Source organism: Bombus impatiens, unplaced genomic scaffold, assembly GCF_000188095.3.
Source record: "Bombus impatiens unplaced genomic scaffold, BIMP_2.2 scf_0463, whole genome shotgun sequence".
NCBI lineage: Eukaryota > Metazoa > Arthropoda > Insecta > Hymenoptera > Apidae > Bombus > Bombus impatiens.
In genome coordinates this window covers 144,122-158,863 of record NT_176882.1, presented here as the reverse complement: position 1 = coordinate 158,863, position 14,742 = coordinate 144,122, and the positions used below count along the sequence as shown (strand labels likewise).

At 31.1% G+C, this 14,742-nt stretch overlaps 5 protein-coding genes across 5 annotated transcripts; all 5 read left to right on the top strand.

Annotated features, from left to right (window-relative positions):
* The first annotated feature begins 2,077 nt into the window (after positions 1 to 2,077).
* LOC105680950 (splicing factor ESS-2 homolog) lies at positions 2,078 to 4,024 on the top strand. The gene is made up of 3 exons (XM_033321534.1): positions 2,078 to 2,299; positions 2,424 to 3,582; positions 3,668 to 4,024. The coding sequence occupies exons 2-3, from the start codon at positions 2,432 to 2,434 to the stop codon at positions 3,963 to 3,965; spliced, it is 1,449 nt and encodes a 482-aa protein (XP_033177425.1). The 5' UTR covers positions 2,078 to 2,299; positions 2,424 to 2,431; the 3' UTR covers positions 3,966 to 4,024.
* A 590-nt stretch (positions 4,025 to 4,614) lies between these two features.
* On the top strand, positions 4,615 to 6,547 carry LOC100740832. Its single transcript, XM_012387162.3, has 5 exons — positions 4,615 to 4,720; positions 4,804 to 5,119; positions 5,203 to 5,570; positions 5,656 to 6,034; positions 6,145 to 6,547. Exons 1-5 carry the CDS (start codon positions 4,621 to 4,623, stop codon positions 6,362 to 6,364), a joined length of 1,383 nt encoding a protein of 460 aa, XP_012242585.1. The 5' UTR covers positions 4,615 to 4,620; the 3' UTR covers positions 6,365 to 6,547.
* A 1,189-nt stretch (positions 6,548 to 7,736) lies between these two features.
* On the top strand, positions 7,737 to 8,947 carry LOC105680942. The gene is made up of 3 exons (XM_012387190.3): positions 7,737 to 8,267; positions 8,365 to 8,636; positions 8,711 to 8,947. Exons 1-3 carry the CDS (start codon positions 8,118 to 8,120, stop codon positions 8,823 to 8,825), a joined length of 537 nt encoding a protein of 178 aa, XP_012242613.1. The 5' UTR covers positions 7,737 to 8,117; the 3' UTR covers positions 8,826 to 8,947.
* Positions 8,948 to 9,055: 108 nt separating this feature from the next.
* Positions 9,056 to 10,759, top strand: LOC100746661. The gene is made up of 2 exons (XM_033321548.1): positions 9,056 to 9,463; positions 9,540 to 10,759. The coding sequence occupies exons 1-2, from the start codon at positions 9,200 to 9,202 to the stop codon at positions 10,461 to 10,463; spliced, it is 1,188 nt and encodes a 395-aa protein (XP_033177439.1). The 5' UTR covers positions 9,056 to 9,199; the 3' UTR covers positions 10,464 to 10,759.
* Positions 10,760 to 13,616: 2,857 nt separating this feature from the next.
* Positions 13,617 to 14,732, top strand: LOC100740590. Its single transcript, XM_024368531.2, has 2 exons — positions 13,617 to 14,014; positions 14,202 to 14,732. Exons 1-2 carry the CDS (start codon positions 13,745 to 13,747, stop codon positions 14,511 to 14,513), a joined length of 582 nt encoding a protein of 193 aa, XP_024224299.1. The 5' UTR covers positions 13,617 to 13,744; the 3' UTR covers positions 14,514 to 14,732.
* Positions 14,733 to 14,742: the final 10 nt, after the last annotated feature.

Genomic DNA, 14,742 nt, shown 5'->3' with positions numbered 1-14,742 from the left:
CTGGTCGCTTCTTCGAGATTCTTAAAGCATACGTTCAGCGAGCGAGATGTGCCTTGGATGGTCCGAGTGCGCGTCAAATCGCACCTCGACTGTTTATGCTTTACGTCTGCAACCTTCGTCTCTGTCTACTTCTTAAATTTCTTCGTCGTCACCGCCCTTCTTTTGCTCCATGTGACTCGCGTTTTATTTAAGTATTGAAATCTTGAAAACTCGGTTTAACAGTTCTTGTACTTTTTCAAACCAATTTGTCAATTTTTTATATATATTACATTAAAACAGTGATTCTATTGTTCAACCCAATATTAAAGTTATAGTCTTAATTTACAAAAAAATGTATTTTTGAATTCAAAATCTAAAAGAAGAAATTCATTGCACGGTAACCGAAATTAAGCATCAAATACAGCATATAATTGACATTGAAAAAGTAACGAGCATCGTCGTTAGCTTGTGCTCGAGTCTTATTAGCAACAATAAAATCGGCCGCTTGTCGACTCATCCTTCTTAATTGCACGACGACAGGTGACTTGGAACAAATATGATTTAAAATTGGATTTCATCGTAAATTTAACTTCGTGCCAAAATGTTGCAAATGTTCCAAATTTTTCCTCCCTTTTTTCGACACACGCATTGCTTCCTAAACCGTATCCTTGATAAAAATGAATTTTATTGAAATATGCATGGTAGGAAGAAAACAGGAAGAAAGACGGACATATCTGTTAGCGCTATGAAAACTGTCCAAGCAAGCGAAGTACCCGAAGACAGACACTGACCGTGAACTGCGAGACCTAAAAGAAGTTTACCTTATGTCGTAAATAGAGGGACGTCTTTCTTACGTTCGAAGTTGACAGAACCACGTGCTCCACAAACTTTCGAAGAATCTCAATCTTTCGTTTAAGCTTTATGTTAAACTTCGTGAGCTTTCGTTATTTTATAGCTGAAATGTGTCTTTATCTATATATATATATATATGTGTGTGTGTGTGTGTGTGTGTGTGTGTATTCTATTTATAAAATTTTGTATAACAATTAATATGACATAAAATCATGATCAATTACACTAATGCTATTCAAATAAATGAATGAGTCAATGTTTTTACAGAATTCTCTCGGCACTATTCGATACTTGTCAATTCTGCGAAAAAACTACAGTAAAAGAGGAGTAGTACGCATAAGGTGAACCTCAAAAGATTTTCGCTGTAACATAGTCGGCAGGCATATCCTATCTCGCCGCTGGAATCCTCATATGTCTTTCATCGTGCCTTTCCAACACCTCGGAACCTCTCGGATCATTTTGCTCGGTCTCTCTTCCTCTTTTCTTCCGAGAGTCCATGTCTCAAGCCACGGCAATACGAGAAGGCAATCATATCCCATCCCACTGTCCCAGCTCGACCAAAATATCACTTCGACTACTTACTGAGTGGCCAAAACCAGGGCCGTGTTTGCGCGGTGTGTCGATCACCCCATTGAACTTCTATTCTGCGCTAATTACTCACTCGGCTGCATTGCGTGTTGCGATGACATCGAACGATTCTGACTTTTTCTTTGAGTTCTTATTTATAATGTGAAAGCGAATTTTCTCAGTCCTATTACATTTACTCTACAAATACCATACTATACTCATACTTCATCGAAACTTGTTGTCAATTTTATGCCTACGTAGATCGAAAGTTATTTATTTCAAAAATACTACAAATAGATTGTTGCTTTTATTTGAGATATTTGAAAGTACATTTAGCCTATATCATTTTATAATACAACAATATGTCAATTACCTTTTAATGATTTATTATTCTGTCCATTTTCCTTTTTGCGCAAATTAATGTATTTGTACAATTTTTAATTCAAATAAGAGAACCAATCACGTACTATTTTTTTTAACGTTTTAGTTATTACATCTAAAATTTTTTACATTCACAAATTACACACTATTGTGTAAAATGTATGATAATAAGATAATAATAAAATATTAACGATATTGGGACAAAGTTAATTAAATCTCAAATTAGTTTAGTCAGATTTAGTAAATCCTAATTGTAGACATATAATGGCGCCACATGACATGGTTGAAGGATGTATTACCATTCGTTGGTTAGATATAATTGTTGTGTATATTGTGCTTTTATTCAAAGTTTTGTGCATACTTTGTGTATACATTCGCGGTTGTAAGAAAAATTGTAATACGCTTATGACAGTTATCAATAGCTTGTTCAAAATGAATATAAAATAAACATATAATACTGGCATAAAGAAATAAAAACATTCAAGAAGCGTTTCATCACTTAACCTTACTTTTTTAAAACGTGAGTGTCAATTGTTTAACCTATATGATATATTACTTTTAGTATATACATTTTTATTAACTACTTCCAACTGTCCACATTTGTTATTTTTTTGTTTTAAGTATTACAATGTATTGTTTTTTAGGTTTAACAATGGATTCTCCAGGATCCCAAGCTTTGGAAGTAGCTAAAAATATGAAAGATCTAGCAGTGTTTAAAAAACCATTAGGTGTAGCAAAAAAATATAAAAAACTACAACCAAAAATTTTAGATGAAGATACATATATAAAAAAAATGGGGGAAATTATTCAGAGGGACTTTTTTCCACATTTAGGTAAACTTCAAGCACAAAATCAATATTTAGATGCATTAGAACAAAACGATGTAAAGAGGATGAGAGAATTGTATGAAAAATATAGTTCAGGAAGACCAACAACTGAAAGACCTGCTAGTCCAGCTACATTTGAAACACCTATGAACAAAATTGAGTCTGAAGATGAGCAGTTTAAATCTACAAAAGTACCAAAAGATATACCTGCTAATACAGATACAAAAGAAAAAGACAAAACAGAACCTACAACAGGATTAGATGCATATTTAAGTATACACACAAGTGAAGACAATGCAAGTTTCGAAGAGATGATGATTGAGGCTGAAAAAAAATTAAGGTTGAAATATGCATGGCTTTATGAAGCTGAAGAGAATTGTAAAGCACTAACAAATGCCAAATCTTCAGGTACATTGGCTATTGAAGGTAGTAATGACAAGCCTAATCAGTTAGATAGTTGGAATTATCAAAATAAAAATTATATTATGTATGTTCCTGACGGAGTTGAATTAACTCCTGATGAAAGGATAGATTTAGCCAAGAAAAAGCAACTGGTAATACATGAAAATACAAGGCTTCGAACTAACCCTTTCAATGAACAACAAAATAAAGAAACTATTAATGAATTAGCAAAAAATCAATCAAAAGCCAATGATGGAAAAATTGGAGTTGATGGCAAAGAAATTGTGAGGAATCCAACACCCAGAGTAAACGGATTTAGCTTTGTAGCAACTCCAAGTCCAAGACCTGGAGAATGTGAAAGTCCTTTAATGACATGGGGTCAAATAGAAGGTACACCATTTAGATTAGATGGGGGAGATACACCTTTATTGAGAACAAGTCAAGGACCATCATTTAGAATGGCAGAACCTCCAAAAAGAGAGCAGCTTGCATTGCAACTAGCAGAGAAAGCTGGTGAAAGGCATAGAGATAGAAAAAACAAAGCTTTAGAAGCAGCCAGAAAATCGTTAGCAACGTAAATATTTTTGTACCATTTGCATAGTTGTTTATAACATCTATATAAAATATCTCTTTTTTTATTTCATCTTTTCTTTGTGTAGCCCATCACCAAGGTCAACAATAGATCGTTTGAGTACTATGTCTCCAGCAGCTAGAAGATTAGCTACCCAAAAACTTCGAATTGCAAGTACACCATCTCCACGAAGAGCATTATCCTCAAGGACACCATCGATAGGTATCAGAACACCCAGCACTCCACGAATAAATACAGTTTCAAAACCTGAAAATCACCTTGAACTAAAAAACAATAGTATGCGATGTCAAGGTCCTGTTCTTACCGATAATTTACTTAATCTGCCTCTTCAAAGGCAAAGGGCAGCTGATTTCTTTAATAAGTGAGATATAAGAAGGTGTACTATATTGTATATAGCTGTATAAATAAATAATATATAAATATATTATTTTATAATATATATATATATTATAAATATAATATTATATTATAATATATATATTATATAATATTATATTATAATATATATATATTATATTATTACATGATTAATTATCAAATGTTCATTTATAAGTATTCATTGTCTAAATTACAAAATTTATATTTTACAATAAAATATTCATCAAAAAATAACATGTCATTGATACCAAAAAGAACTAAAATCATGAAAGTACATGTTTCTTTTCCTTTTTCCCACGCCGTGTATATAAACGATAACATGGAAATAATGCGGAAGTACCGATTCATCGAATTATCACGTCCAACATTCAATTCATTAAACATATTTTATTGTAATGTAAATTATAACCAGTACAGGCATATATTCATTTACGTTTACATCAAAACTTAAACAAGTTGTTTACTATGTACAAAAGAAATTTAACTCCACATTTAAAAATACAGGAAGTTTTTAGGATATTTTTAAAAATAACAGGAACTACAATATGCTATCGAATTGCGTAAAGTATCTTTGAATTCAGATTTTTTTCGTATATATAAAGTCTTCACAATTAAGAATGAGACAGAACAGAAGTCATTAATATGAAGTCTTCAGTGTTGAGCGCTCTTTTCGTCCTAACAATAGCGTGCTTGATACTTCAGGCTCAAAGCCAAGGATGTACATGCGGAGGTTTGGGAGAAGGTATTCAATTATAAAAATTAATGCTTATGGTGTAATTTAATTTCTTTTATTTAAAATTATTCATTAAATTCTATCACTTTTAGGTTCAAATCCTTGTAGTCAAAGCGAAGTCGTTGTGAAAGCTACAAAATTACCAAAACCTACACATTTTGTGCCAGCAGAAGAAATCAAGGATGCTGCAACTGTAAAGAATATCCAAACAGGTTGTTCCAACTCAGAAAGTGAGAGCAACTCCAGTCCTTGTAACAGTAATGGTAACACCTGTGGATGTGACAAAAATCCAAATACACAAAGTGAAAGCATTGGATGTAATGACAGCAATTGTAGTTGTAATAAGCAAAATATAGAAACTTTGGATGTTGAGGATTCTGTGAATTCCAATGGCAATGTTGCACCAAGGTATATTTATCTTTATTTTTTAAATAGATAATATAATAACCAGAAAGTATATAAGAATTTCCATCTTAAATTTTTATTTGTAGATTTCCTCCAATTGGTGATTTGTGTTATCCTCTTCCAATAGAACCTAGTAGTGGAAAAATGATAGAAAAAACTAAAGTTACACCAGCTTATCCTGGCAAACTTGTATGTTGTCCTTCATCGGTTCCACATGAAATTTGTATAAATACAGCTACTGGAGAAACTAAAAGTAAAACACTTAGTTCCTCTGATGCTACATCCGAAACTGTTTCACATGGAAGCATAAATTTTGACACACTTAGTGGATTAAATTCTGCAATATATAATTTACCCTTAGTTTATGCTCACTTAAATAATGAAAATACACAAAAGCAATATTCAAAAATGAGTATGAGTAGCAGTTCCTCAGATTGTTTTGATGATGCTACAGGTTTAATAACTATTAAATATATTATTGTTATTTATAATTAGTTCAATATGAAAATACTAAACAGACCTATATATATATCTTTTAGGTGAAACTCAAGAACATAATTCAGCTCCAGCAATACCAGCAGATGCAGTTTCTCTTACTCTTGCATATAAAAATCTTCGTGCACCAAATGTAATTTACAGGCAAGGGAAACAATTTGTTCCAGAAGATAAATTATCCTTTGGTCACCGTATAGTACCAGTTGATGTAAAAAGTGAAAACCAAATTCCTGATATTGCAGAAGAAAAACTGGTAACAGTAAATAAACCTATTGTAGAATTAAAAATAGCACCTCAAAAAACTGTTGTTATTGGTACTTATGATGAACAAGAAGAAGCAAAACTTGCAGAGCTTGAAGCAGTTGAACGTGAAAGTATAACGCAGGAAGAAACTTCTGATCAAGAAAGTCTTATTACCTACAAGTAAGCTTGATGATTTAAGAAATTATTAACATATACAGGAAAGATATACTATTTATTGTTCATACAAATCGTATATAGTAACTATTTACTATATTATTAACTATTTACAGAGATTTGGGTTATGCACCAATAGATGCAACTTATACAAATACAAAACCTGTGAGTTACAGTCAAGGAATAAGTAGTGGAAAAATTGATGATAGTGAAGAGGAGGCATGTGGACCTTTAGGACCATCAATACCAGGCTATATTCCAGGAAAAATTATAGTTCAAGAAAAGTTTATTGATGATAGTTTTAGCAATTCAGAATCTAGGTCATGTCCAACATAATTTATTAAATAATGATAATACATGTATATTCAATTCTTTCAGTTTTAAATTCTGCTGAAGCTGTGTATTCTTTCCATAGAAGAAGGTAGCAATTTGCACTAGTAAACCGGAAGGATTGAATATTGAGCAAAACAAAAACATTGTAATTTAAGTATTTAATAATAACAAATTTTGTAATATTAATGTGTTTTTATTCTCTTTTATACTGTTTTTAATAATATATTATAAAATTCGTTAAATGAAAGTAACTTGTTAAAAATACATATTATATAACTGTGTAAAATTTTGAAATAAACAATGAACATTAAAATAAAATAGAAATTTCTAACGTATTATACATATATACAATACGTTTTTATATACAATATGTTTACATTAACTATCAACAATAAGTTTATGTGGGCATAAAGTAAAATTAATAACCTCTACTAATGTTCTAATAAATTAATCGTTCGTTAATTAGTTTGGATTAGCATTTAAAAATTATTTTAATCCAATTTTCTTAAGAACTAAACAGAGTACGTTAGAAATTTGAATTGGATAACCTATCAATTATAGCATAAAAATTAATAAATAAAAATAATTAATAAAAATAATTAATCATAGCAACATATTTAAATAAAATATGTATATATGGGTTTATTTATAAAAATAATATGTATGTATGTATAATATGTATAATGTATATATAGGTCTTACTTACAAAAGTAGTTATATTTTCGAATACTATTTGAAATACTACCTAAGCACAAGACTATTTGTAAATATATAGTTACGTTATCGATAAATTACAATAATCTGTTAAATTACACATTGTCTTCAACTAATAGTTCAAGGAAGAAAAAAATAAGGATTAGTAATGACTGCCATGCGTGCTGTCTACTAAGATTTACAATGTTTCTTCGACTTTCGTGGTTTAAGCCTAAGCGAACCTATCAACACTTCGTGAAACATTCTCTAAAGCTGGGAAGGGAAATCTTTTGGTACGAGCACCATATGGTCGAGCATGATGATTCTTTCGAAGGAAATATTATAATATATGGATACATTTGTACATATTTACACACAACGTATTGCTATTTAAAGCATTAACACAATTTTTTTTAAATGACATTTTCTTTTAATTTTATTTGTACATTCCCACATTTATGTTTACCACAATTAATAGAATTATAATGTAATTAAATTAATGTAATTGTAAGTTAAATCATGATTAATTACATTAATCAAATGCAATTGGTGTGGAATTTACTGCAGTATAATTATAATAATACACCAACATTTACAAAATAAAAAAAGATATACAGAGGTTGTGATATTTAGTATTCAAGGTTTTTCAGAAACGATAGAACATTTATAATCTTTTTAATTTACAAACAATACACCTTGATAATAGCGTGCTATACTTTTGCATATTGATTGATATAAAGCAGTAATATTTAAAATTCTTAGGGAACGGTACGTGTGTTTCATTCACGGTTTCATAAACATGTTCGCAGCTTATAGCTTCCGCAAGTACAGAATTGTTTACTGCCTCTTATTGAAGCACGTGCGAAGGTTGCGAAAATTTAAAGTAAAATGCAAAAATTTGTTCGTTATGAAGAACACATACTTAGAAATCGCGTAACATAATACGTATAATCGTTAATCTGATCATAAACCGGAAAAGGAATTGTTTTTAATGAACATATGTATATTAAGAACGCGAGATCGTGGCTACAATTTAATTGTATTAAAAATTTAGGATATCATCATGTATTCAGGAATGATAATCTGGATTTCCACCGTTGCTTATTTATTTTGCAGTTTGAAAAGCTGCTATAGTCTGGATTGCAATGGCGCTAAAATAGTGACTTATGGTGAACCTTGTGTTACGGCTCGCCGACTCCCTTTTCAGATTCAGGTGCAATTAATTAATTAATTAATAGAAATTTATTTTATAATTTCAGCAAAGAATATCTCTCCTATCATCTTGCAATAAATAATAAAAATAATTTCAGGGACCTAAACCGTGTTCCAAAGAGGAAAAGGCACCTGTGTCGTTGAATTTTAAAGTAATTACCGATACGTATACTCAGCCTCGTCATATTGAATATCCAATTTCAGTCGACATGCCGACTACTACCTCATCACCATCAGGAAAGCTTTGCATGGAAGATACTTTACGTGGAGAAGTTTATGCGTACAATACTTACGTTCCGCCCGCTGTTAATCCTTCACTACCTTCAAAGAATTATAACTTTCAAGTTGAAAATCCAATTACAACAAACGAGTGAGTATCCTAATCGTAATTTCATCCTGACCGTTCAAATTTTTTCAAATATAACGTGAGATAAACTTTTTCAGCGTTACATCTGACGATGAATGCGAAACCAAAGTTAAACGACTGAAAGGACTTCAATCCCGAATTGACCGAATACTCGTTCCTGCGTGTGAAGTTTCATCGTTGTCATGTTCATAAATTTTGATACCATGAAATTAATATAAAACAGATAAAGTAATGTAATAAAATACAATAACAACACTAAGGTATAAAAGCGTTAAAATAAATTTGACATGATAAATTATGTTTTTCCTTATCCATTTCACTTGACATTTGTCGTGAAATGCGCGTAAGTAATCACTAAAGAACTAAATACGTGCTTTTTTTTTATTTCTTGAGTATATATGTATACGTAAGGTTACACTTTCATCAATGATATCTCATTTAATCATCTTAACTTTTGAAACTGCGCACCGTGTGCGTGCGATTTACTAAAATAAGATATCAATCGTCTGAATATATGAAGCCGCCTTCATTAGCCAAAATCAGTGAGTGCATTCTTGGTTGGAAGAATGAAGTACAAGTGCTCGCGTGTCTTCTTGTCGTACGTGGTATTATGTACCGCGACATTTAGTGCTGCTAGTGAAAATCAAACTGTCATAACAACAGCAATTAAGAACAGAATACGTAATCCTTTATCTGAATTACTCCAGGATGACTTACCTATTGTCTTACAATCTTTGCAATTATATACAACGTCAGCAGAAAAGGAAATTTTTAATGGAGAGGATAGAGATAGCGGAAAGATAAAAAATGAAGTGGAAGAAGATAATCTGGTGACTTTTTATTTCGTATTTTTCATTTTGTACCATTATTTTGTTTCATTTATCAATAAAAATTAAACATTTTTAGAAGCTTATAGATAACTCAAAGAAGTTGTCAAAGCGTGAAGTAACTGATTCATTGACTTGGGAGTTTTCTAAAGCTAAATTCGAGCATTCAGAATCTTCTCCACAGGATCCATTGGAAAGTAATTCCTGTGAGACACAGGCTGCAAGCCATGGTCACAGACATAGAGTTGGAATTATTGTTCATGAATATTTTTGTGAACTGAACAAGTTCTTTCATTACGTTGTAGACGCTGGGCAAAGTTTAAAGCCTGAATCTCCGTTTGTTCACTTACTGAACATAACTGAAGATGCAATTTTATTTACTGAACTTGAAGATCTACCTGAGTTAATAGAAATCGGAGTAACGCGCCTTGAAGCAATTTTAAAACATCCCGAGAAATTAGAAACGCTATTGAATATTATAAGAAAATCTTTCCGTATCGTTACTCCTATTTTGAAAAGCGTAATTAGGTTGAAAGGTTGCACTGTAAAGTTTATCACTCATATTCAAGATCTTTTTAATTATTTTAAACTTGATTATGAATATATTGTTGGTATTTTAAAAGAATTTGAGAACAAAGTTTTTACCTTCATCAATACCGCATTAAGTTTCATTTATGGATGCATATTAAATCCTATAGAAGAAATAGCAAATTTATTTTCTAAGGCAATCGCGTGGCTGGAAACGACAATCGGTTATTTGATAGATTACGTTCAACAAAAATTCTATCGGCATTTATCACTTTTGGAAGAAGCTATCGATATTTTACAAGCATTTTATAACGGATATACTGCTTCTGGTTTTTCGGAAACTTTAAATATAGCGTTACAAGTTCTGGGATTGTGTAAAAATCCTACAACAAGTGGAGAGAGTTTGCCGATTGCTGCTTCTTCTCAAATGTCACAAAGCAGTATTTCAGGATTACTTTCCGATGAAAAGAATTAATATTCATCATTTTTTATATCAGTAATTACAATTCGTTTATCGATTTCTATATGTAATTTATAATTGAGAATTGTAACATCCTGTCGAATTCTAATCTCTGCTACAAATTTAATATCCACTTACTTGTATTTTTATTATTATTTATTATAACTTAGTATATTATAATGATTCATAATGACGATAAAAATATGTCTCTTTTAGGATATACATTCCTTTCGTTAATTAGAATAATTTTCGAATTCTTATCTTCATCGCAATTAACTTTTTCTCACGACTGTTAAAAAATGTTTGAAATTTAATAATTTATTATACTCACTATGTGTAGCTACTGCATATATATATATTAAAACTGTTTATTAGCATAAGTGCTGAAATAAAGATATTACGTATTAAAAATATCCTTATTCGAATCACATTCTTTACCGCTATTGCGCATAATTTTGTTTATACTAAAGAACTTTCGAGTTTCCAAGAGTCGACAAAAATTCCATATTGATGAGATATTCCTTATTTTGTACTCGATCCTTGAACGATTATTTCTATTTTTGTAAATCTAACCATATAAACAGAAAAACAGATACATAAAGGCAAGAAATAATAGTTTTACCACTAGCGAAATAAAACTCAAGTAATTTAAAGAGTAACTCTGCGAACACATTTTATAGAAATATATTTACTTATATTGCATCAGTTGATTTCAATTACGATGTAAAATATGATGACTACCTAATATGTTTATCGCTAGGATGTACCATTAACTTGGCAAAGTATACAAAAATAACATTTTAAAAAGATCCAGGAAATGGAAATACGTTGATTACACAATTTCCGCAGAACGTAGATAAAGCGTTGTGAAAAACGCAAATCATGACGTAGCATGGAATAATTGCTTGATTTCATCAAAAGTAGTCGAAGAGCGGTTCATTTTGTTTCAGTAGAGCGAAGAAGAGCAACGTGTGCAAGTCGTGTCGCTTAGCTGGCGATAAAGAAATTGAGAATAACTTAGAAGTATAGAGGCTTAAGTGGTTATTAGCGTGATCTTTGATCTTAATTCGTTTTATCATAGTAACACACCTCGCACGAAGCTTTCAAAGCAGTTTACTACCGTCTCTCTAACAGAAACTGTCACATTCTTTCGAGCAATAGTCCTGACAGAAAAGAACAACGATCGATTACATTATGGCTCGATACCTCCTCTTATTCGCTTTTCTGTTTGTCTGCCTAGTTTATGTGTTACAGGTAGGTAAAATATTTTCTTCAAAAATTAAATTGAATGTAATTAAATTTGGTTAATGGTTCGTAACCGAGGATTCTTATAATTATTTCCGGCAATTTATATTAATGCCTAGGCCACTCCAATACCCGAAGATACACCACAATCAAATCCACACGTTCAAAGTGCTCTTGACGATCTAACGAACAAAGCGAAGAAGATGTTCGATGATGCAAAAGGGGCATTTGAAAATGCGGATTTTAATGGCGCCTTAGAGAAGGCGAAAACAGCTATTGGACAGGCTACTGACAATTTTCGAAAAGAGATAGAGAAACTTACAAATAATAAGCGTAAATAATCGTTCGATCAATTGTTCATAACTAAAGTTTCTCTACTATGGATTTATAAATCAGTACAATTACCTTTTTTAATAAAAAGGGCCAACAATTTTCTAGCGTTTCTTTATTAATATTGTATTTTCGTTCGCAAATAACAGATTGCATCATTCTTGTTAGATTTCTAATATGTATAAGTACTTATGTATATGTCTTTTGAAAACAGTGTTAATTTTAACACAAGTATTAAGATAAAAAATAGTATTTACACAACTAATACATAAATAACGCGTGCTTTAATGAATCCATGATTTTCCATGATATAATTATGTATCATTGAACACAAATTTTGAAAATAAAATGTGAAGATAAGCACTTTCCTTGCATTCTCTCATCCTTTAAAAATGTCACTGTTAAAAAGTTATTAATGCTTAAAATTATATAAATAAAATATATAACTTCGAACGTCCTATATGTAGAAAGAATTATATCAACACCATGAAATATCGTTACATAAACTTTTCCTATCTTCATAATACCACCGATAAAGTCATGCATCTCATCAGTTCGTAATACATTGAAACATAAAATATATGTAAATTATATATTTAAATAAACGTGATAATCTACATTTATTAACAGTTATTATCAATTGATATGTGCATCATCGTGTAAATTTTGATACAGAATAAATATCAAACAAAGTGTAGAATAAAAATCGGGTGAAAGTGTATGAATGTATTGCAAATAATAGAATCAAAATGGTCATGGGTCAAGGCTTCTATTGACCGACAGTACACATATAGATAACCAGCTGTTCCATATGGACTTTGAAGGAATGATTCCGTAGCATCGATAGTACACATGCAACAGAAGAATCAACAAGTGCATCAATAGAAATTTTTCCACAAGACCTTGTCCTCTTGACGTAACTTCCTATAAATGCATCTAATACATATTTAACAGCAAATTTCAAAGATCAAAAATGTGATTAAGTAACTGCTTGGTAGAGGAGTTACTCTTTCTTGAAACATTTTTGAATATCAAATTTCTCAACATAATATTTATGTTCGTGATAATAATGGTTGGAAGAAGATGTAATAGCTAACATAAATGTAAATTTGGTAGTTTTGATATTTTTGTGAATTTCAATCCTATTTAATTGCTAAGATAATGTAATTTCTCCGCAGAGAGAAATGCAATGCCTTGAAACTTCGTTTTTATCTTGAACTTTAACTCGAGGATATCAATATAAAATCGACCATCGGAGAGAGAAAGAAAAAATATATAATCACTTATCATAACTTAACGAATATATCGCAGTATTTACTTAACCATGTTATTATTTGATGAAGAAAAAACAAAATTAAATTAAATTATCCATCCCAATCTTACGCACTAATGCTATAAAATATTTATTCATAAAAGTGTATAAACCTATTTTCAGACAATATCTTTAGTAAATATTAAGTTGTAATCAAATTCTTCTCATTATTATCTTTTGAATAAATCATTGAAGAACTGAATGAAATTAATGGTTATCGAGAAAAATTCTCAAGACTTTCTTCTGAAAGCGTCTAAAGAGGAATGCTAAAATCACAATTCATCATCGTCTTAATGAGATAATTGGCTTGCCCTCGTGCACCCTTGATAAGAATCGCCTATAAAAGCAGTAGCTGGTGTAGCCAGCACATCAGTTACTTTCTAGTTGATTTACAGTGAATCCAAGGAAAATGAAAACCATTTTCACGATCATCTTCGCTATTGCACTGGTCTCGGAAGCTAAAGTTGCTCCGTCCAGTACTACCAATTCTCAGGGATCTCCTGAAGTTCAATTGACCGAACTCATCAACCAGGCTCAAACGAACATCAACAATTTAGCCAAACAAATTCAGGAACAATGGAATATCCCCGATCAAGAGACTATGGTAAAAACTGTCAAGGAACAGAGCACCAACTTCATTACCAATATCCAAAATTACATGAAAAACATTACTGAAGAGGTAATAATGAACTATTTAGTTAACTGAACTTGATTTAATATGTTTAGAAACTTAGTTTCTATGAAATAATATTTTTTAATTGTATCGTTTTGAGAAAGACAAGGCTATAAAAAAAGTAAATAAAATTTGTGGATTAGGCTTAAAAAAAAGTATAATAAGAATTCAAATATTGTTTACGTCTATTTAGGTCAAGACTAAGACCCCTGAATTGGAAAGACTATGGGACGGCGTTAAGGTCAAGCTTAACAAGGTCGTCGAAGATATTAACAGTGGAATTCCGAACGCTCAGCAACAAGTCAATGAATTGCAAACTAAATTCCAAGAAGGAGTTCAAACCGTACTCAAGGAATCTGATAAAGCCGCTAAATCTCTGAGCCAACATTCTGGAAAAATCCAGGAAGATCTTGCGAAATTCACGAAACAGGCCGTTGATATTGCCGTAGAAGCAACGCAAAATCTAAACAATCAACTTCAGGCCGCCGCAGCTCAGAAAAGCTGAATAGCCAAATTTCCTCAGGCTTGAAAATGTATTAACTACATGGAGAAAGAGAAGAAGTTCAACAAAATTTTTCAATAACTAACTCTATGAAAAATATATTTTCTTACAATTTCGTTACAGATAGGTTTATTTTTATTCATTCTTAATTATTTTGTATTATATTGTAAGTTAAATACAGGCAAGCTAATAAGTTAAATTAATTAAAATTTCGTCATTCTTCCATTGTACC

Coding starts and splice junctions, on each gene's coding strand:
- LOC105680950 (XM_033321534.1), top strand. CDS start 2,432: ATGGATTCTCCAGGATCCCAAGCTTTGGAAGTAGCTAAAAATATGAAA. Junction 3,583..3,667: donor GCCAGAAAATCGTTAGCAAC/GTAAATATTTTT, acceptor TTCTTTGTGTAG/CCCATCACCAAGGTCAACAA.
- LOC100740832 (XM_012387162.3), top strand. CDS start 4,621: ATGAAGTCTTCAGTGTTGAGCGCTCTTTTCGTCCTAACAATAGCGTGC. Junction 5,571..5,655: donor TTGTTTTGATGATGCTACAG/GTTTAATAACTA, acceptor TATATCTTTTAG/GTGAAACTCAAGAACATAAT. Junction 6,035..6,144: donor GAAAGTCTTATTACCTACAA/GTAAGCTTGATG, acceptor AACTATTTACAG/AGATTTGGGTTATGCACCAA.
- LOC105680942 (XM_012387190.3), top strand. CDS start 8,118: ATGTATTCAGGAATGATAATCTGGATTTCCACCGTTGCTTATTTATTT. Junction 8,268..8,364: donor GACTCCCTTTTCAGATTCAG/GTGCAATTAATT, acceptor AAATAATTTCAG/GGACCTAAACCGTGTTCCAA. Junction 8,637..8,710: donor AATCCAATTACAACAAACGA/GTGAGTATCCTA, acceptor AAACTTTTTCAG/CGTTACATCTGACGATGAAT.
- LOC100746661 (XM_033321548.1), top strand. CDS start 9,200: ATGAAGTACAAGTGCTCGCGTGTCTTCTTGTCGTACGTGGTATTATGT. Junction 9,464..9,539: donor AAGTGGAAGAAGATAATCTG/GTGACTTTTTAT, acceptor AAACATTTTTAG/AAGCTTATAGATAACTCAAA.
- LOC100740590 (XM_024368531.2), top strand. CDS start 13,745: ATGAAAACCATTTTCACGATCATCTTCGCTATTGCACTGGTCTCGGAA. Junction 14,015..14,201: donor TGAAAAACATTACTGAAGAG/GTAATAATGAAC, acceptor ACGTCTATTTAG/GTCAAGACTAAGACCCCTGA.